Source organism: Phasianus colchicus, chromosome 5 (genome assembly GCF_987193195.1).
Source record: "Phasianus colchicus chromosome 5, bPhaCol1.hap1.1, whole genome shotgun sequence".
NCBI classification, from domain to species: domain Eukaryota; kingdom Metazoa; phylum Chordata; class Aves; order Galliformes; family Phasianidae; genus Phasianus; species Phasianus colchicus.
In genome coordinates this window covers 2914679-2934823 of record NC_143440.1, presented here as the reverse complement: position 1 = coordinate 2934823, position 20145 = coordinate 2914679, and the positions used below count along the sequence as shown (strand labels likewise).

At 40.1% G+C, this 20145-nt stretch overlaps 1 protein-coding gene and 1 long non-coding RNA gene across 2 annotated transcripts in view; one reads left to right on the top strand and one right to left on the bottom strand.

The window, feature by feature from the left end:
- Positions 1 to 1351: 1351 nt before the first annotated feature.
- SLC5A12 (solute carrier family 5 member 12) lies at positions 1352 to 18362 on the bottom strand. The gene is made up of 15 exons (XM_031607326.2): positions 18006 to 18362; positions 16147 to 16212; positions 14245 to 14296; positions 12799 to 12866; positions 11595 to 11749; positions 10436 to 10576; positions 8593 to 8722; positions 8246 to 8334; positions 6843 to 6955; positions 5162 to 5229; positions 4722 to 4808; positions 3964 to 4142; positions 3759 to 3862; positions 3472 to 3593; positions 1352 to 2091 (listed from the first exon to the last, which is right to left on the bottom strand). The coding sequence occupies exons 1-15, from the start codon at positions 18360 to 18362 to the stop codon at positions 1933 to 1935; spliced, it is 1890 nt and encodes a 629-aa protein (XP_031463186.2). The 3' UTR covers positions 1352 to 1932.
- The window catches only part of LOC149917658 (uncharacterized), an 84367-nt gene continuing 68977 nt past the window's right edge, over positions 4756 to 20145 (top strand). Inside the window, exon 1 of the long non-coding RNA XR_016467221.1 lies at positions 4756 to 4966. This is a non-coding gene — a long non-coding RNA (uncharacterized LOC149917658). The remainder of the gene's footprint in view (positions 4967 to 20145) is intronic.

Here is a 20145-nt window from a genome sequence, read left to right as displayed (position 1 = left end):
TTAGTCTTAAGTCTTGGTAGAATACTCTTTAATGAACTGATTAACGGTTTTAGCCATCTTACGTAAGGCCATGTGTTGGGCTTGGGTAAAACCCTTTGGAATGTCTGACACAAAATACACGTGGGCTCCATGGACAGCTGTAGTTGAAACCTGATGCAGAAATATACTTTAGAAGATAGTAAGTCGATAGCAAATATAATGCTAAACTGTTCTTAAGGGTGTGAAGAAAAACACCAAGTGGACAGCCTCTGGCATGTAGAGTGTAAGAATACTGCAGTGAGTAGATACCTCAAGAAATATTGAATAGTTTTCACAGTCAGATGTCTCTTTTTAAGATATCATCCCATTACCGGTAGATGTTTTGGGGTTTTTTCATCTACCATCTATCTATGTAATTTGATGCTGGTCCATTTTCGCTCCTGGATTGTTGATAGGTTATGTTGAGAACCAAAATGAGATACAAGTGCCTGTGTTTTCTAAGTTTCCATTTCTGCCTTGCTAACCATATCAAGGTTGGATGCACAAACAAGAAAGCTAGTCATATGAGACAACAGGCTGCCAGCTAGATTTAGCTGTAAGCTTTTATGAGATTATAAAAGTGGTGTAAAAGGGATTACACAAATATTGACTTAACTCTCAGTTTGTTTACAAAGTGTCTCCCACAGGCAAGACCATGTCACTTACAGACTGTTATTTTGTCTTCTAATTGAGTAATCAGGGACTGTTCCCAGAGGTTGGGCATGAACACAGATGGGGGAAGTAACTTTGAGGTCCACTTTGACCTAAATCTACATCATAAAGACAGGGTCACTGATTAGCAAAAGCAAGATCTGGGACAAAGTGCTGGCTGGATCCATAAATCTGAGTCTTCTGATATTTTCAATCAGTCTGTTTCAATTAATTATGGATTAAAAAAAAAAAAAAAAAAACTCACCCAAAAACTACATCCAGGAATTTATCAGGGGAAGAGGTGAACTGTTGAGTCTGACTAACAGGCAGGATGTAGAGGGAAATGCATTTCACTGAAACAGAACACTTAGCACATTTAGGTACATTCTTCCAAAACATTCTAGCACATAAATTATTTCACCTCATGATGTGCTTTATTCAAAATTCTCATAGATTCTCAATTAGGAGGCATTATAAAATGACACTTTATTTATTGCTTACAGCTAGTAAATGGATTTTGCAGCTTAAAAACAAAAACAAAACAAAAAAACAGATACACAAACATTCAACCAAACAAAAAGGCTGAAGATAATCTTTTCAAGCTAAAAGGATGTCTTTCAAAGACTAATATGGATAAAGAACTATCCTGAATTTTTGTAAAATTTATTACCCTCTCCTATTGCTTGGAATAAGACATTATAAAGACTTCTTATTTCCACAGAGGAAGCAAGCACGACAAACTCAGTCAATAGAAGACCAGTCTGGTCTATACAGCGTTTCTGTGCAGAGGCTTTTTGTGATGCCCAAGAATAGGCACAGATCTCCTCCTCTCCCCTTGGCCTCCCTCTGTCTGCAGTGGAGAGAGCATGACCTCCATCAGAGGGCAGTTCACAGTCTCACTTGAGTGGGAGACCCCAGGAGCTTATCTGAAGTCTTGTTTTATCTCAAGTTCACCTTTGCACGTTACCCTTCAATGACTAGTTACTGAACAGAGAATGTGGTATAGACGTATTGCAGCTACTTCCTAGTAGTTTCCATGACAAGATTCATGAAACATTTCTTCTGAAATAGCAGACCTTCCAAAAAGAGTATTGTGTTACAATTTCCCAGTTCTGTCATGAAATTCATAAATAAAAATCTGGCCTTTATTGCTAAAGAGAGCAGTTCTTTCTTGGTCATCTAGAAGGTGGTAAATGTGATACAAAGAGCTCTTCATTTCTGAAGATGGAGTAAAGTTTGATTAAACATCCCATTCCTCAGCTTCTAGAGACGAGATTCTTTGCTCATATTTGTATAGGATTTTTCCTCAGGATTGTAACCAGGCAACTGACTTGTGTTCTCTTTACTGACACTGTTCTTGAGGGTGTCTTCTGTTCCAGTTGTATCTGTGATAACTGCAGGCAGATTTTTTTCAAAAGTTTCCTGGAAAATACAAAGAAAATACCCCAGTAGTTTCAAAGGGCATGCACTGCTTTTGTAATTGCTTAAAGAGTGAAATTTGGACACACTTTCCTACAAATCTGAGGAATTGCTTCACCACCTAAATGACTTACAAAAATGCACTGTTTAGGGTGTCACCATTCCACAGACAGCCATTGATTTTCTCATTCCTGCATGGAAAGTCTTTAATAAAAGCAGCAACAACAACTTCTCACAACTCCTCTGTTGACTTATACGTCTTTAATTATGTTCTTAGTGAGTGTCTAATTACAAAAATTTAGTTTTTCACAAGCATATTTATTTACATTTTAGTGGATTTTCTTTTTTGTCCAGCCTTTCATGCCTCAGTGGTTTCATGCTGCAACTACTTAATTAATCTCATTGTTCTGTATTTTTAGCATATACAAGGGGCAGTTGTTTCTTTTCACTGTTTTTATTAATGTGGGCATCATTTTTCTTCAGAAAGTCCCTGCTAAACACCTAAAGCCAAATCAGACAACTGAAGTAAATCTAGAGCCACAGGTGCTGTCTGAATTGAACCATCAAGGGGGAATGGATTTAAACTCAGACAGGGGAGGTTTAGATTTGATACTAAGACGAAGTTTTTCACACAGAGGGTGGTGACACAGTGGAGCAGGTTGCTAAGGAGGTTGTGGATGCCCCATTGCTGGAGACATTCAAGGTAAGGCTGGACGTGGCTCTGGGCAGCCTGTCTGGTGGTTGGCAACCCTACATTTTGCAGGGGGGTTGAAACTTGATCATTGTGGTCCTTTTCAACCCAGGCCATTCTATGATTCTAAGATCACATGAAGAGTGAAACCACTGTGGCAAATTAGATGGGGAGGGACAGCTTCTGCTGAGGACCTTTCAGGCTGAAGTTTATTTTAACAATATAAAGGTGCTTGCAGATGACTCTAAAGTAGCTGAAAACATGCAATTAGCTTTATCTCACACCTCTTAATCTAGCAGACTTTGCTAAGAAGGAGCAGTGCCTCTGCAAACCATTAAGAAAATGGGATTCTCATGTTTAACAACAAAAGGCGAGGCCTTGGGACACCTGTGGAGGAGTCTTTTGTTTTGTTTTGTTTTGCTGCACTGCAGCTGTGAGGAATTGCCCCTCAGCACAGATCTGCCATCTTTGGGGTCTGGGAGGGCAACAGAAGGGCTCCACAGACACAAGTGCCTGGCAGCAGATGAGCAAACTGCACACTGGCTGTAAAGCACTTGACTGCCTAGAGGGAAGTCTGAGACAGGCTGCTGGGGGAAATGGGTAACCTATGGCTGACTGAAGCTGTCTGGGACACCCTGGCATGGCCATATTAGCAGATTGTGGCTGGACCCTTGGCTCTGCCAAGTACTCACGTCATGGCTGTCGTGCCGCACACCACACCACAGCAGCCTCTTGAGCCTTTCTGACCAGAAGCAAAAGAAGTTGCAGACTGGCTTAATTAGCACTGGGCGGATGTCCTCTCCTTTGGTAGGCCCTGAAAGGAGGGGAGAGCGGTCAGCAGTAGGTATGGCTGTGGAAATATGGCTGCGAGATGTTAGACCCCAACCCGTGCTCCCCTTAGCCTGGGCCTTGCAAACAGCTCTTCAGCAGCCAAGCTGGGTTATTGTGCATAAGTGCTTTGTTCTTACTGAACACCAACCTGTTACAAAGCTGATGAGCAGCCCTGAGATGATGCAGCCCAGGCAGCCGATGGTACTGAAGTAGAGGTAGGACAGGGAGTACCAGGTGTCTGCCAGCAGAGGCCTGAGGAGATGTGACAGGAGAGAGGGGGAGAAGCAGCTCATAATGGCTGCTGCCAAGGGGGATGCCCACGCTAGGTTGAAGTCATAGCAGCAAGGAAATACCTGTCGGCAGCTGTGATGGGAGCTGCTGTGGTTGGCAGGGCTGTGCTGTTTGCCAGCGTGCAGTTGAGAGTCGACAGCTCCAGGGGAATGGTCTTTACGGGCTGTGCAGGATAGATGAAGGAGCCAATGCCAACCCAGAAAGCCAGGGTGATCCCAGTGAGGAAGCCGCCGATTGCACCCTGGGCAGGGAGAGCAAGATACGGTCAGAGGTGGGCATGTGGGAAGTGCATTTCTGCTAACATTATGGTCAGCTGGGCTCTTTCGTGGCTGAAGTGAAGCATTGTTCTCTACTAACAAGAGCTGCAGCTAAATGCTGACGTTTGAAACTGAAGTCACAGAATTAAAAGTTGTACTACTGAACAAAAGCAATAGAGCAGAGTGAGGTGAGCTTGGGTTATGCTTTACCCAAGTCAGCAAGGATGGAGTAATTGAGCTTGTTCTGTGCTTCCTGAAGTGGGTATGAAATGAGATGGGAAGCATGTTATGCTAATATTTTATCCTTTTATGAAAGACAAGAAATTGAAATCTAAAAGAGAAACAAATAAAAACTTCCAATATTGATCTAATTGCTAATTATCCCACAGGTGGGTAGAGATAAATTCAGACTGAGAAAAAGGCTTTCTAAACAGTTCTTGGGCTCCACAGGCTCTGATGGCCAGTTTGAACTCTAAACCCGTAAAACAATTTTGAAGGTGGGGTTTTAACTGAACAACTCCAAGAGATTGTCTCTTTTATAATAAAGATCTTTTGTTTCTTACCTTCCAGTTAACACAAGGAAAGATTATTCCCAGAGTAAATAATCCCAGCATGGGCCCTCCACACATTCCGTGAATGGAGAGGGCAGCCTGTGGATGCAGAGAAAAGATGTGAGCCAACACTGCAACTGGGGGAGCCTGAGCATTTCTGACTCCCATCTGACTTTCAGTGGAGGAGAAAGGACAAACAGTAATTTCAGTGCACAACTAAAGGGCGAAAGGACTGCAATCAGTGTCAGTTCCCAGCAGTAAGTAGTGAAAGCGATTTCTTTTTTATGGTATTATTTTTTCCAACTTAGTTCCCTCAGCACATGAGGAATTAATATGAGACGGTCCACAGGAGTTGTTCAGATTGGCTAACAGTCCCCCAGTGTTATCAGTTCAGTTCATTGCATTTCAGTTTATCCATGTTCGGATCATTGCCTTTTTGAAGCGCTAGATACCTGCACAACTCCTCCCATCAGTGATGCTGCTCCAGCCATGGATGTGCACAAAACACCATATAATATACCTGGAAAAAATCAGGCAACAAGATTGTTAGTGCTGGGTAATAAATAAGACAAACAGTTTCTAATGGAGCAGCAGGAAGGAATTTGCAGCTTAGGTTTTGATGTAAACCATGAAGCACTCAGCACTATCTTGTGTGAAGTCTTTCTTTTTTTGTCCTAATGAAGCTGAATTTAGCACTGATATTAAGACTCATCTAGAAGTGATTCAGTTCCTGTTGTCTTTGAATATTTTTTAAGTGACCTCATGAATGAAATGAACAATGATGCAAACAGTGGCTTTCTTAATTTAATGCTAGTTTTAACCTTATGGCAGGCAACTCTGTCACAGCAGTCATCAACAAAACTTGTCTTATGAGCTCACACACCTTGGTTATTGGATGTAACAATGGTCTGTCTTGGGTGTGAGTAGAAAGGCTAGGTAATAAGTGGCAAAGCTGGAACAGAAAATGTTGGAGGTGATGACAGAGACAGAGGAAGGACTGGTTTTGATCTTAATAAATGTCAGTGAAGGGTTATGACGTTATTAAAATACTTGTGGACGAGTTAAGACAATACTGCAGCACTTGTAGAACATATCAGACAAATGCAAATGTAGAACATATCATACAAATGCAAACCGCTTTGGACTTGGTTTTGACAAGTGGTCCTTTTTTGTTTGCTGTATCTTTATTGTCTGCTGAAAAACTGAACAAGCTTTTTTTTACGATTCTCTAAATTTAAACAGAAATGTCATATTATGTTACTGTAAAGCAGTAATATTTAGCAATATTACTGTAAACCAATGTAGCAGTAACCACACTGATATATTTCAGCATTATTAAGCAGTTTCCAAAGTATTCCCAGTTCCTTCAAAACAGAAGAATGCGTGCACCTTCTCAAAAAGATTCTGGGTGGTTGTTGTTGCTGCCAGCCTCGATTTGTTTCAGTACTGTATATCAAGTGCACTTAATTGTACTGAAACTGGTCGTCCTTTAAAAGCAGTTACGCTGCTGTGGGGGTTTTGGAAGCAGAAGTGCATATTTGAAGCAGTGCCTGAAGCAGCTGCTGCCCTTCACTCTCACAACTGCTCTCAGACTGAATTTGGAATACAGTTTCATTGTTTCCTGTTTGAAATAATATGCAGATTTCTGCAAGCATTATAGCAATTTCACTTGGAGGACAAGAGCACAATTCTATAGATACTGTATGTGCTTAATAGTGAAATTCCTGAGTTCACGTTACCAAGGCAATACCACAGCTCAATGATGTGATTGTTTGAATGTCAGTAGACCACATTGGCACAGTTAAAATGGTTACTAGAAGTGAGCTAATTCAACTTAATTCTAGTTACTTAGCTGAAGCGCTTGAGTTAAAAGCTTTGTCTCTGTTGGCTTATTCTAAGGTTAACAGAGGAGTCAGGAGGAGGTGATCTTTTCTGGTGATGGAGCAGAGTAGTAGTTCTGTAGAGAACTGCCTCTGAAGTCTACCTTTCTTTGTAGAGCAAGTATTGCCTAAGGCAGTGAAGTTCCTTTCCAGAGCGTATAAAATCCTGCCCTATTCTTCCTTATACTAATAGCAGTTGAGAGGGACAGACAACTTTGCCTTTAAACAAATGGATTCTACTTCGGCTGCTTACACAAGCCTTTGCTGGTCCATGTGCTCGTCTTCTCAGACAGGTTTGGGAAACATTTCCTGACCAAGTCTTCAAAGGTAACAGTTGCTAAAGCATTGATGCTAGCTGCCACTGTGCTGTAGAAGAGGGAAAAAAGAATATGCAATAAATAAAGCAAACTAAGCTGAAAGTAAGCTGTTTTTATAGAGAAATGCTGCCTATTGTTAAATACTGTTCAAGAACTGCAAATTTCATAATACATTATGAATGCAAAGAGTGTCACTGTGGATATGGGAATTTAAGTAGCGAGGAGGATAATTTTCTTATGATAGCAAGGGTTAAATGATAACATTTTAGGTTTGGTGCAGGTTTCCACAGATTCTCTCTTAAACTATAAGCAGTTCTCTTGAATCTGACTATGTACACTGCAGATGCTGGTGAGGGTTCTGTCCTTCCTGTGATTGCTTGGGACCCTTCATGCAATGAGATGGAAACTCATCCCAACTGACTATTCTGTTTACTCAGCTGCAAAGATCTTAAAATTGGGTGATTATGTTAAATCCTAAATAATAGTTGTTTTCATCTATGGGAGGGGAAAATCCATAGATTTACAGTCTAATGTTATGTGTTCCATAATAAGTGAAAAACATGAAATAGAAATGGTTTTTGACTCTTAACTAGATGAGTTTGTCTCTGTGGCCTTGTTGTGACAGCATGCAAGAAATGTAGCTTCATTGCAGTATTTGCATTATTTGGCATTCAGTGCCCTTTGTTCTGTAAGTCTCCTGCTAGGAGCAGGCAGTTGGTTATATGCATGTTTTTTTTCCTGTTTTGCTAGCTCTCTTCCTGTAATATTTTCTACACATGAAGTATTTTGAAACAGAATATCAGAGTCTGACTCTATGGCATTGATGCACGTCACTGTGAATTTGAATCTTCTAACGTTCCATGAAGTATTGATGTTTGAAAACATCAATAGAAAGTACAAACTACAATCACATGCAAATCCCTGAGTTACCCTGAGCAGGTAGACAGCTCTCTTTCTATGCTAACTGTACAGACAGGCTTGGTAGAAAAACTCTCCATCCCTATCTATGATATGATATGGCAGTCAGGTTAAATAAATGCGACTTTAATGTGAAGAACTATGAAGTTATTTTGTTAGCTAAGCTCTGGTGTTTCTACAAAGATAAGGATGTAATTTTACCAATACATTATTTTTATTCTATAACTTATTGAAGTTGAAAATAAACTGGAAACGTGGAACTAGATTTCAGTTCCAACAACTTGGCAAAGTACTACTGCTTTTTCTAGAACATGCTAAGAAAAAAAGCTGTGTATTGATTAGGATTTCTTGTTTTAGCCATGTTCTGGTCCCTCGAGAAATAAGTGGCGTGCAGTTAAAATGTTATTTCAGATTCACAGACCTTAATGTTCCACTGAATGCACAGGCAACGAATAGTCCTGGGACTCCTGGCATCGAAGAAAAAATGTCCATAACAAAATATGGCATGAGCTGGGGTAGAAGGCAAAGAAGGAAAAACACAAGAAATGAGTTAGGATTTTCCTGGGTAACAGAGAAGTATCTGCTTTTGGTCACACTGCAATCAGATTTGTACTGCAGGAGTGTAAGAATAGATGGTGCTAGCCCTGATTCAGCAGTCACATCATTGCCTGCAGAGCTGCAAAAGCATCCCACAGGACTTAAATGGACTTTATTCATGTGATGTCTGGGCCCAATGCAGCTCCAAGTTGTAATAATCTGCATCTATACCTGATCAGGAGCTGAAATGAAGCCAGCAGTCCAAGGATCACAATTCTTATAATGAGCGTACATCACCAAACCAGAAAATACTGCACACACCAGTATTATCCAAAGTCCCAGTAAATTCAGGTAAAGTGCCCTGCAGCAAAAGAGGAGATTCTGATTAACACAAGATAATTTGTAATAGTTTCTCTATATTTAATTATTCCTGATTTCTTTTTGAGAGATTCTTCGATCAAACCTAGCAGTACAATCTCTTAAACATCTCCCCATCCTCAGAATGTGTAAGACGTAGTGAAAATAATAATAATAATAACAGTGAAAAATACAGCATTCTTGTGCTATAGGGCCATATAGGGCAAGGATAAGGGCAAGGATAAAGGTTACACTTTGTACAGCTGAAGGGAACTGATGTAAAACCAGTAACTGCTATATGCAGAACAGACTGCTAGAACTGGTGGGGTCCTTCCTCTTGCCTACAAGAGCAGATTTTTGTTCGTCAGGAGTTACTGCTGTTCTCCACTCAAGGAGATGTAATGCTTTGCCTAAGTATTAGTTTGCATGGATTCTGTTGTGGTTGCATTGCTGCCATGCAGAGTTGTGGTTTCACGTCAGTAAAATGGACATGGGTGGCAGCACCCATTGGGGAGGTTGTGTGTGATTCAGTAATCCTGCAGACCCAATGAGCTGCCAGATTTTATACAGCCTACATCACCTGCCACAAGTTCTCTGGCTAAGGCCAGAGCTATGCTGCTGGCACTCAGAGGTCTTTCTAGGCATTTTAGTAGTGATATTCTTCTTGTCATGACTTCCAAACGCTAGCAGAAACTGAATTTGAATAAAGGAAATTCCTATAATCTATCATAGCCTTAAGAAAAATGAGTGTGATTGCAGCCAGCAAATTAAAAAAAAAAAAAAATGGTTTGAAGAAGGGAAGAAAAATCTTATTTCCTTTTTTTTGCTAACTGTGCAAGCAGTTAGTATTAGAAGTTGGGTTGTTCACTAGAATGTGTATCTAGTTAGGCACACACTCATGCTGAACTTTAGGAAGTTAGCAATCTGGAGACCTGTCTATATTGTGAAGTTTTCACTGTCTATATTGTAAAGTTTCGTAAGTGATTCTACAATTGTCCTATTTTTTAATGTTTTGTAATTTTAATAAATATTTGTGATCGCATATCATTTAGATGATGCCCTGCACTATAGCATATTCCATTAATGGAATAACCACTTTCAGTGAACTATAACATAGACCAAATTCCAGAAATAACGTTTTTTTTTGTAGAAAGCTGGAGATAGTGCTGCTTCTGTGCAGGCATCTTATCCAGACTCTGCTTTTGAAGATTGATTTGGTGCCCTGACTGCAGATTAACAAGCTGTGCAAGAGTTAGCTAACCAAGGGGAAATGGTTTTAAGTTGAGGGAGGGAAGATTTAGGTTAGATACCAGAAGGAAATTCTTTACAGAGAGAGTGGTGAGATGCTGGAACAGCTGCCCAGAGAGGTTGTGGATGCCCCGTCCCTGGGGGTCTTCAAGGCCAGGTTGGATGGGGCCCTGGGCAGCCTGGTCTGGTATTAAATGGGGAGGTTGGTGGCCCTGCATGTGGCAGGGGGTTGGAGATTCATGATCCTTGAGGTCCCTTCCAACCTGGGCCATTCTGTGATTCTGTGTGGTTCTCTTTCTTCAAATACTTAGGTCACGTAGGGCCAGAGGGAATAAGACTGTCAGGACAAAATTGGCTAACAGCCACCCAGCAGCATCCCAGTATTTATTTAATGCAACTGACAAACTGTTGGCGTAATTCCGTGTCAATATATTTCATTGCTAGAATAGGCTAAGGACAGGTAACTTACATCTTTGCATGCTTCTCTGATTTGCAAGAAATGCATCTCTGTATTGTGGACTGATTAACTCCATAGAGTCCTAGCCACGTAAATGTTCCCCCAATAACAATTGTCCAAAAGGTATGTCGTCTTAAAGGATCTACATCAAAGCTACAAAAGAGAAAGAAAGCAGTTCAATTCCCTTATTTAAACACAGTTTCATTTAACAGTAGGTTGGTGAATTCTCAAGAATATATTCAGTTCTATCCTCTGAATCAAAGTACCGCATTGATGTGTTTTGGATTAGCTACAGCTTATTTGTTTTTAACTTTATATTGGAATGCTTCTGTCAGGCCAGGATAAACATATATCATGTAGAAAAATAAATTGACATAAATCACGTGGTTTGTGCTCAAATTCAGATCCGTCACATTATACCAACTGACCAACAAGACATCTTGCTTGGGACCCAATTCTTAGCAAGGAACAAACCCATACAGTAAATATTAAAAATTCTCAAACCTCTCAGTTACATCATTTTGACATATTATTCCTTTTGCAAGGTATTGTTTCAGCTGCAGTGCTTTTTTTTCTTTCTTTTTTTTTTTTTGTAACAGTGAATGTCATTACTCAGCAATTTTAACCATTGCAAGTACATCTTTCCATCTTACATCTGTCTTTTCTGAAGTTTTGCTAGTCTTAAAATGGACAGCAGATAACATTTGACCTTGCTGCTAGTTACTGCCAGTGACTTGACTTGATCATTGAATTCTAGTCAACGCCACAAATAGCTAGAGATCATCAATTTGCTATCCTGGTGCTTTGTTTCCTCATTGCTAACTGCTGTGGCGAGTGTACTTAAAATAAAGTGCTTGTTCTATGAACTGGAAATGAAAGATATGTGCAATTTGAAGGCAAATTGAGTACATTTGCAGTTACACAAAGAAAAATATGGCAAAGAGTATTAGGACTTGGATTTCTTCAAAGCAGGAAAAGGAAAGCAGAGTTCTTCTCTCCTTGGAGGTCAACTGCATTCCCAAGAACCAAAGAAATAAGGACTAGGCTTCTCTAAGGTAGTTCACTGGCAGTATCTCATTGTACTATGGTAGCGTACTTGGGGCTTAGTCTGAGGATGGTTTCTAAATGCTAAGCGTACAAGAAAAAAAGGCTTGTGTCATTAGTTTCTTACTCAAATATGTTCAGTCGCGATCCTTCATAGGCATCTTCCCAGATACTGGTTGACCCACCATTCAGAATAGTTCCTCGAATCAAAACAGTCACGAAGCCAAGCACCATGACCACCATTTGAAATGCATCTGCCCAGACAACAGCTTTTAATCCTCCCTAAAACAAACAAATTGTGAACTTTCATTGTCTTTCTTGTCATCCAAAGACAACAGGAAGAGGAAGTAGCACTTATTTTAAGATCTTATTTTATGGCTGGATGTGTAGCATCCAGCAGATCAGGTTTTTTCTTGAACTTCCTTTATATCCTCACTTTCAAAGGTTGTGATCTCGCAGACAGGCATAATGGCTCATCCACAGTCATATGAGAACATCTGATCTCAAGTTACATGGGTTTTTTTCCTACTTTCTTAATATTCATCTAAAGGATATCTCTCTGTTGTCGAACAACTTTAGAGATTACAACACAGCCTATGTTTGTACTTCCCATAGCACGCTGTATATTTCTCAAAGTGATCCCCAGTTATACTGACATCACTAACAATACAGAATGGCTCCCAGAAAGTTTGCAATTGAGCTTTCTTCCATAGCTACTTTCATATTTTATCAAATCAGTGCTACAGCAGCATAAGTAGTGTTTCCAGCAGGGGCAGAAACACTGAAAAAATAAGTGATAATTATGTAATGATAATGAATACTAGATGTGTCCTAAGATGAAGTGCTCTCCACTTCCACTGCAATGTTCATCTTTGTTATTATCTGAAGGCTCACGTTGCTTCCACCCAGAAGCAAAGCTCTCCCTATGATCTGTGAGCCAGCTTTCCTGGATTTTCTCACTCTGTATTCATCTGCTGTTATGTCAGAGGTGCGTTTTTCATTACAGTTCTGTCTGTGACTTGTAAAAGATAAGGGGAATCTTCTCAAAAGATTTAGTATGGCAATGAAAGGTTATCATCCCCTTATCTGGTTTCTGCTTGAGGCTGACTTATACCTTTAAACAGGGTATTTGAGAATTGAGATTTTTTTCCCTCTGAATTGACTAAAGATTCTGAAAGAAATTTACCTCTTATGTTCTACTACTTTTAGACACTCAGGCTGTGTTTAGATATTTCACTTCTGTTACAGCTTGTGTAAAAGGGTGGATGAATTAAAAATAATAATAATAATAAATCTGTGTTTAAGCTGTTCAGTCAATGCCTGTTACTTACCGTAGTGCAATAGAAAGTGCAGACAACTCCTGTTGCAACTACAGAGCCCCAGAGATCAAATCCAGTGACTGTGGAACCAAAGAAAATCAGATAATTAGCAAAGTGGGGGTAGGTTTTCAGGATGGTAAGAGAAAAGCTGTGATCCTTTAGCCCTGGAAGGAAAGACATAGTCATTGATTTTAACATTTTCTGTCTGCTAGGAGCTTTGCCGGATTGTTCAGATTTCTTAATACTACTTCATTGTTTTTTCCAGTTTGGGTTTCACTGATTTTCAGGTATAGAAGTAATAGTTAAAAATAATTACACATAGGAAACATTTCATTTTATAAGCAGTGTTTCCTTCCCTTCTTAGTCTAGAAATTTCTCTTTATTTTAAAATCTCTCCCACCATGCGTTGTTCATGAGGGCAAATCAATTTGTAAAGGTTTTCATAGGAGCAAGGTTAATATGGCCTGCTAATGAACATTAACTTCTGCTCGTAGCTTTCACTTTATACAGCTGAGCTCCAGAGGAAGGAAGGAAATTCAGAGTGTGAAAAGTGGTATCAGAGAAACCAGATGCAGCTTGACTGATGAACAGTGCAAGGAACTTCCCAATCTCTTTGCAGTCGGCCTTAATTAAGTCAGATCTGCCAAGGATTAGGACCTACTGATTCTCTCTACTCTGTAATAGTACCTTTACTAATCCCATCCATCACGATGGATGTTGTATGTCTGTTAAGATCAGTTAAGGCAGAGTCTGAAAAGTAGCACTGCATCCAGCTACAAGGAAGGGGCTTATCTCTGCTGGAACCTGAATGGGCATTCAGGTATTGACATGCTGTTAAAAATGAAGTAGGATCTTGAGACTTAACCCTTAACATGAGGAGTTTGACTTTTATCTTGCCTGAAAAACAGCACCCTTGCCAGAAAAAAAATCTCTCAGCACCTATACAGACATTACCTTGGTGTCATCCCTAAATAAGTCTGTTCTTAGCTGCTTTAATGATTGGAAAGATGCATTGCTATTCTCCATTTCTTTGGACAGCTGTGCCACTGCAAACACTTTAGGAAAGAAGAATGTCAGCTTTGTGTTTAAGATACTAACAGTGATAGTGGTGCTCAGGAGGCAGGGAGGGGAGGAATCAAAGTACGGAATACGGTCTTGGATCATCAACTTGTACTGTGGACTTTGTCAGGATGTTGAGAAATTGCTCATCACTAACTTCTTTGGATTGTTACTGAGTGCAAAAAAAACAGAACAGCAAAAGCTAAACTGCTGATTTACTGGTGTGAGAGGGACCTGGGGAAGGAGAAACAGAAAGCCTTCTGGGTGCACACAAAAACCTTGCTATAGAACCTGTAAGAATTTCTTTTCGGAGGACTTGTTTAACTGCTTGCCTTGCTTGAGTTATTCTTGTCCTGTGGCGTGGTTATTTGAAGTAGCCATAAAGGCAGGGAAACTCACCTTGGTTGAGAGCCAGTGATGGAGCATAAACCACTATTCCTGTGTAAAGAATCTGGAAGAGAAAATGTTCATGAAAAAAAAAAAAAGACATGTACATCACTTCTCAGTAATAATGCCTCTTTTTAGAATGGAGCTTATGGCAGAATATCAGAATTAGAAGTTTCTTTAGATCAACTTGTATTGCCTTCTGCTTCAGTCTGCAAAATGGAAAGGCTTTTTTTTTTTTTTTTTTATGGTTCTTTTATCAGGAAGGAATTATCTCTCTAGATATTTTGTACTTCATTCATTGTTAAGATAACTGGATGTCAAAAATATCCTCATCAAGTAGAAAGAGGAGGTCCCAGTAAAACACAATGATGCAGAAATGACTTGTATCAGATCTTGGAAATTACATTTTGCTTTGTCCATTCGATTGCTTTTCAAGCTAACATGATGCCCTTCATGAGGGTGTTCTGACAGAATGAGGGAGAAACAAAACCTGAAAGCAAATGAACAATTCTATCTATTGTTGTAGGTCCTAGAATTAATAAAAATGGATTTGAAGTAGAAATAAATGTCTTGCTATATCCCAAAAGCTTTCATCAAATACCTAATTAGTGTTCTGAGAAGTTGGTGCCCTTTTAAATCAAAAGGCAAAAAAGCTATGTGATGTCTACCTAGAACAGTGCTTTGGGAAGCTTCTAAAATGTAAGTAGAGCTAGTAAAGCTCAGTCTCTCTGCTCAAGATCCAGGAACGCTGTTTTGTTTATCTATACATGCAGGGCTGTGGACTGACTAGGCTGTGTTTTGTAGTAATGCAGAGCAGAATATAGTTGTGGAGTCTCTCAACTCTAGCAGTGATTTCTGCCCTGTTGTTGGAAGCAACCCTTCTGGGGCTGGAGCTTGACTGGCCTTGCTGCTACTGCTGCCTGAGAGGCCAAATGGGCAACCACTATTAAGGAGAAACTGGGAAGAAACTTCACCTCAGGTCATCCCCACTGGTGCCATCATGAGGCTAGAACAATCTAGGCATCTCCCAGGATGTGCTGTATGCAGCACCTTGATAGTGGGATAGCCTTACCCAGGTGTCACAAGCGGGTAAATAAATAAGCAATAAATGTACCAAGCACTACTCATCTAGTTTCTCAAGAAAGATGTAATTTCTTCTCTTCAAAAGAATCATAGAATCGTTAAGCTTGGAAAAGACCACTAAGATTGTCTAGTCCAACCACCTACATCTCCACATCATGCTCACTAAACCATGCATCTCAGTACTACATCTCCACAGTTCTTGAACACCTCCAGGGACAGTGATTCCACCACCTCCTGGGCAACCTCTCCCAGTTCTCACCACTCATTCTGAGAATTCTTTCCTAATATCCAACCTGAACCTCCCCTGATGAAACTTGAGGCCATTCCCTCCTGTCTTATTGCTATTACCTGGGAGAAGAGGCTGACACCCACCCCAGTACAACCTCCCTTCAAGCAGTTGTAGAGAGTGATGAAATCACCCCTGAGCCTCCTCTTCTCCAGACTGATCAGTCTGAGTTCCCTCAGGCACTGACTTTACTAACTGACATAAGACTTGTGTTCCAGACCCTTCACAAATCCATTACCCTTCTCTAGACATAATCCAGGGTCTCAATGGCTTTCTTACAGTTAGGGGCCCAAGACTGAACGTGGTATTCAAGGTGCAAATTTAACACAACATCCAAGTGTCAAAGGCAACATGAACACATTTTTTTTATCATAAATAGGAAGAAACTAGAAAGTAGGAATGCAACTGTTCTACCTTTTTATCATTCATATTCCAACCTAATTAAAGAATTTTGATGTAAGGAAAAAAAAGATCAGACTGACACTTTATTCAAAATAAATATGTAGACTGAAATGATCACAAAGAAAGAGGCAGTATCTTCTTACCGTCTGCAGGATGTAGATCAGTGTTGCAGCAAGACGGACATTCTTGTTAAATCTTAACTCCAAATACTAGGAAAGAGGAATTTCAGTAAATTGCACACGTAGCATCTGTGACACAGCTATTAACCTTCTGTTCTCCCCGAGTAACAGCTTGCTGTGCAAGTAAAACTACTGGCAACTGACACTACTGTTGTGAGTAATGAACAGGAGAGCATAATTACTGCTGCACGTAGAGATAATTGCATTTAAGAAATCTTCTCAGCAGAATGTGGTTGAAATTATATGTTGGGTCACAGCATGCAATATTTGTTTTGTGTTGGGAATATAACGAGAAGATCCCACAGGCTATGAAGAAAAGAAACAAGGTCATCTCCTGTTACAACAGGACAAAAGCAGTGGAGGAGCAGATAGAGAAGCAGCAATTTAAAGGCATTCACAGCCCCTCAGCTAAGCTGGCTTTCTCGTTTGCCTTGTTTGAAGCTGGATCTGCACATGGTCAGTGGGTAGAGGCAAGTCAGGTTAGAATCACAGAATTGATGGAGTTGGAAGGAACCCTTAAAGGCCACCTAGTCCACCTCCTCTGCCATGATCAGGAACACCTACAGCTCCATCAGGATTACTCAGAGCCCTGTCCAGCCTGACCTTGGATGTCTCCAGGGATGTGGTATCTACCACCTCTCTAGGCAACCTGTTCCCTCAAGTTACTAACAGTTCTTTGATCCATCCAGTACTACTATCCAGATTCCATGAATTACGATAGATCTCCAGTACCCCTACCCAAGTTCTTACAGACTTCCCCAAAAACTCAGGTCTTAAGCCCAAGTCACTACTTAAAATCTCCCTGAAGATTTGAGAAAAAAAATAAAGTCTTCATTGCTAATCCCAGGGTAGCTGGGGGAGGGTTGGATCTCCCGAGGGCCACTGGCCATGTGTTCTCCCCAGCAGACATCAGGCTCCATACGGGTCTGTTGTCTTTACCAGTCTCTAGGCAGTTTTTCAGAAGCAAACTCTTTCCTGCTAATTTTGTTAACATTAACTTCTTGCCTCTTGCATAATAAGCCCCACAGATTGCTGTGCAAATAAGTAGCTAATTTATGTTATTTGACTTGTTTCTAAAAATAATTCATGAAGTCGGCAGAGTCATCTTTCCAGCATGCTTGGAAGGGCTGTGTCTATGATGACACCTCCAGTGGTTCAGATAAGAAACTCCTTCTCTGATCTTGCATTAAAACCAGCTAGAAAATGTAGTCAGTCCTGGTGGTGGGAATAGATGGTCACTGTTATTTTTTTCTTGCTTTTGACTGAAACGTTTTGTAACAGCCAGGTAAAGCTGTCTGAATGAAGCCTCTCCTTGGGTTTCAGCATAGAGAACATGAGCAGCCTTTCCATTATTAGAAAGCTCCTTGGGAAGTAGCACGGCTTTGCTCACCCAATCTTTGCTCAGCCAAAAACTTCCACAAGTTGGTGCAACAAAGTCTGCAGCACTGATTAAATACTAGATGGCTACCCCAAATGTTGGAAAGTGCACCAGAATGAAACACTTCAAAAGTATTCAGGATACTTTTCAAACACTTTCTAGCTGTGATGGTTTTGTGCTGGTGTGTAAACTCTATGCTGTCTGTGCTATTTATCCTTAACAAGACCTCTGGCTTTTAATTTGTGCCTTTACTTTATGCAATATACATAAGTGACTACTTTGTATAACAGAACCCAATTTTAAAAATAATTCCTGCATAAATACATTTTTTCTGTAAAATATTACAGAAAGTCTTCTGTATGCAGGCATTTCTCCAGAAATATCCACATACATCATGCTGTATTTATAATGAAATAATGCACTGTTTAAAAAAGTTTTTACTTACCTCATAAGTGCTTGTAATGTCAGATCTGTAAAATACAGGTAGAAAAAGCTCAGAAGTTAAAATGATGACAAATGTGTATGCAAGAAAGAAAAGAACGAAGGATGCTCCATAGCGATAAACTTCGGAGGGTGTCCCCAGAACTGTCACTGCTGACATGAAGCTGGATGTGAGGGAGAAGGCTATTGGTCCACATGACATCTGCTTACCACCCACCAAAAACTCCTTTGAAGTTTTCTTTTTTCTCTCCTTAATTGCAAAAAAGACTCCAATGCTAGCACATACTAAAAACAGTCCTGCAAAAACAACATAGTCCCAAACGACAAATTTTTTAATTTCTGGAGCTACGAAGTTTGACATAGCACCAGCTGGGTAGTTCTCTGGTAGAGGATTCTGATTCACTACAGTTGTTGCTCTAAACAGATCTACTCTGTTAGCAGTAAAGGTGTAAATTATCTATAGCATATCAATGAGAAATTAACAGGAAGACCGTTTGGTTGAGATGGCTCTTTTTATCCAGTCCACCTCTGATGAGGAAGAAAAAAAAAAAACAACAGAGCAACCAACTAGCTCACGATAAGGAAAGAGGGTGTTGCATGCTCTTAGACCCTAGTGATACTGATGTTTCTGCCAGGCAGACTGGACGGGGGCTGTAGCTGTGAAGCCTGCCCTACACTCCCTTTTTATCTGGGAAGTTTTAATTTGAGGTTAAATATTAGCCGGACAGATTGACTTGATCTGACTCTTTTCTAACCTATCAGCATTTTTAAATAATAAAATGAGAGCAATAAAAAAAATAAATAAAGGAGAGGAAAATGAAGGAAAGCACGATGTGTGAACCTATGACCCTACCAGTGCGTTTGTTTTCAAAGCAACCATTTCTTCATATGGTTAAAATCTAAACTTTAATATCAATGATAGGGTTCACAATTGTCCTTTGACGTTTTAAGCGTGCTCCTTGATAGACACTGTGTCATAAAGAGTTGAAAGCTTTAATGATTAAAAGTAATTGTAATGCTTTACCCTGAACTCATAGCCTACTCTTACTGGGTACCCTCACGTTGGAAAAGAAATAGTGTTATGTGATGTTTTAGGATGAATTTCAGATAGCACTGATGTTTGCTGTCAGTTACTAACTGCAGTTTTAATTATAGCTTCTATGAGTTTCTGCAAGAGATGGTTTAGTGGGTACAGCATTAATGGGCTGACAGTTGGAATACTTGATATTAGTGGTCTTTTCCAACTTTAATGCTTCTGCAATTCTATGGTTTATTGCATTTCTCAATGCACTTGGTCAGACATGCAAGGCCAAAGAAAAGGAAGTAAGACAACAGCATCAGTTTTCTAAACTACATCGATGGCATAATTTATGGAATTCACTTAATTGTGTTTTCCTTGTGTTTTTTTGTTGGTTGGTTTTAAACAAGTAGATATTCATTCAACCTCAGTCTACAGTATGACAATACCTTTTGCAAAGAAAACTTATCATACCAAAGAATAAACTTGTATGCAGAGGTGGTGCAGGAAGGGCAGAGAGTTCCTTCTGGAGCTCATCACAAGAGATGCAGTAATGTGAGGTAGGTTATAATGACAAAAGTCCTTCTCTTAAGCCTTGCCTTGAGTAAAGATGGATGCACTTCAACTATAGCTGCAAGACAATTAGTCCCCATAAAGTTTACAAAATGTCAAGGGCATATTTGTGAGGTCTCATCCAGCTGGGTTATCAATTAATGCCCCGGTTGTTGCCACCACAATCGTTTTTGCACTGGAAGCTGCACTTAGTGCAGTGGAGGGACTAGATGGGAGAGCAATAAACGGATAACAGCGAGTCGGTGGAGGTACTGCTCAGCAAACTCAACCCACCACCTTACAGTAATTTCTTTATCTAAGTGTACCCTCATCATTAGTTAATATTTCCCTTTTGTACCGAACACGTCTTAAGGTGTGTCCACTTTCAAAAAAGCAGTAACTTTCACTTGCCAGACATTCCTTTGCCTTTTTTTTTTCTTTTTTTTTTTTTTTCCTTCCTCTGCTTTATGACTGTAACGACATGAACATTTTCTGCAGGTTTGAGGCTTTGATTCATACCTACAGTCTGTCTCTGGCTATGCCATGGCAGTAGCAAGGTTCTGGGATCAAACAT

Coding starts and splice junctions, on each gene's coding strand:
- SLC5A12 (XM_031607326.2), bottom strand. CDS start 18,362: ATGTCAAACTTCGTAGCTCCAGAAATTAAAAAATTTGTCGTTTGGGAC. Junction 8,723..10,435: donor TCAGAGAAGCATGCAAAGAT/GTAAGTTACCTG, acceptor CTTTTGCTGCAG/GGCACTTTACCTGAATTTAC. Junction 4,809..5,161: donor TGATGGGAGGAGTTGTGCAG/GTATCTAGCGCT, acceptor CTGCATCCACAG/GCTGCCCTCTCCATTCACGG.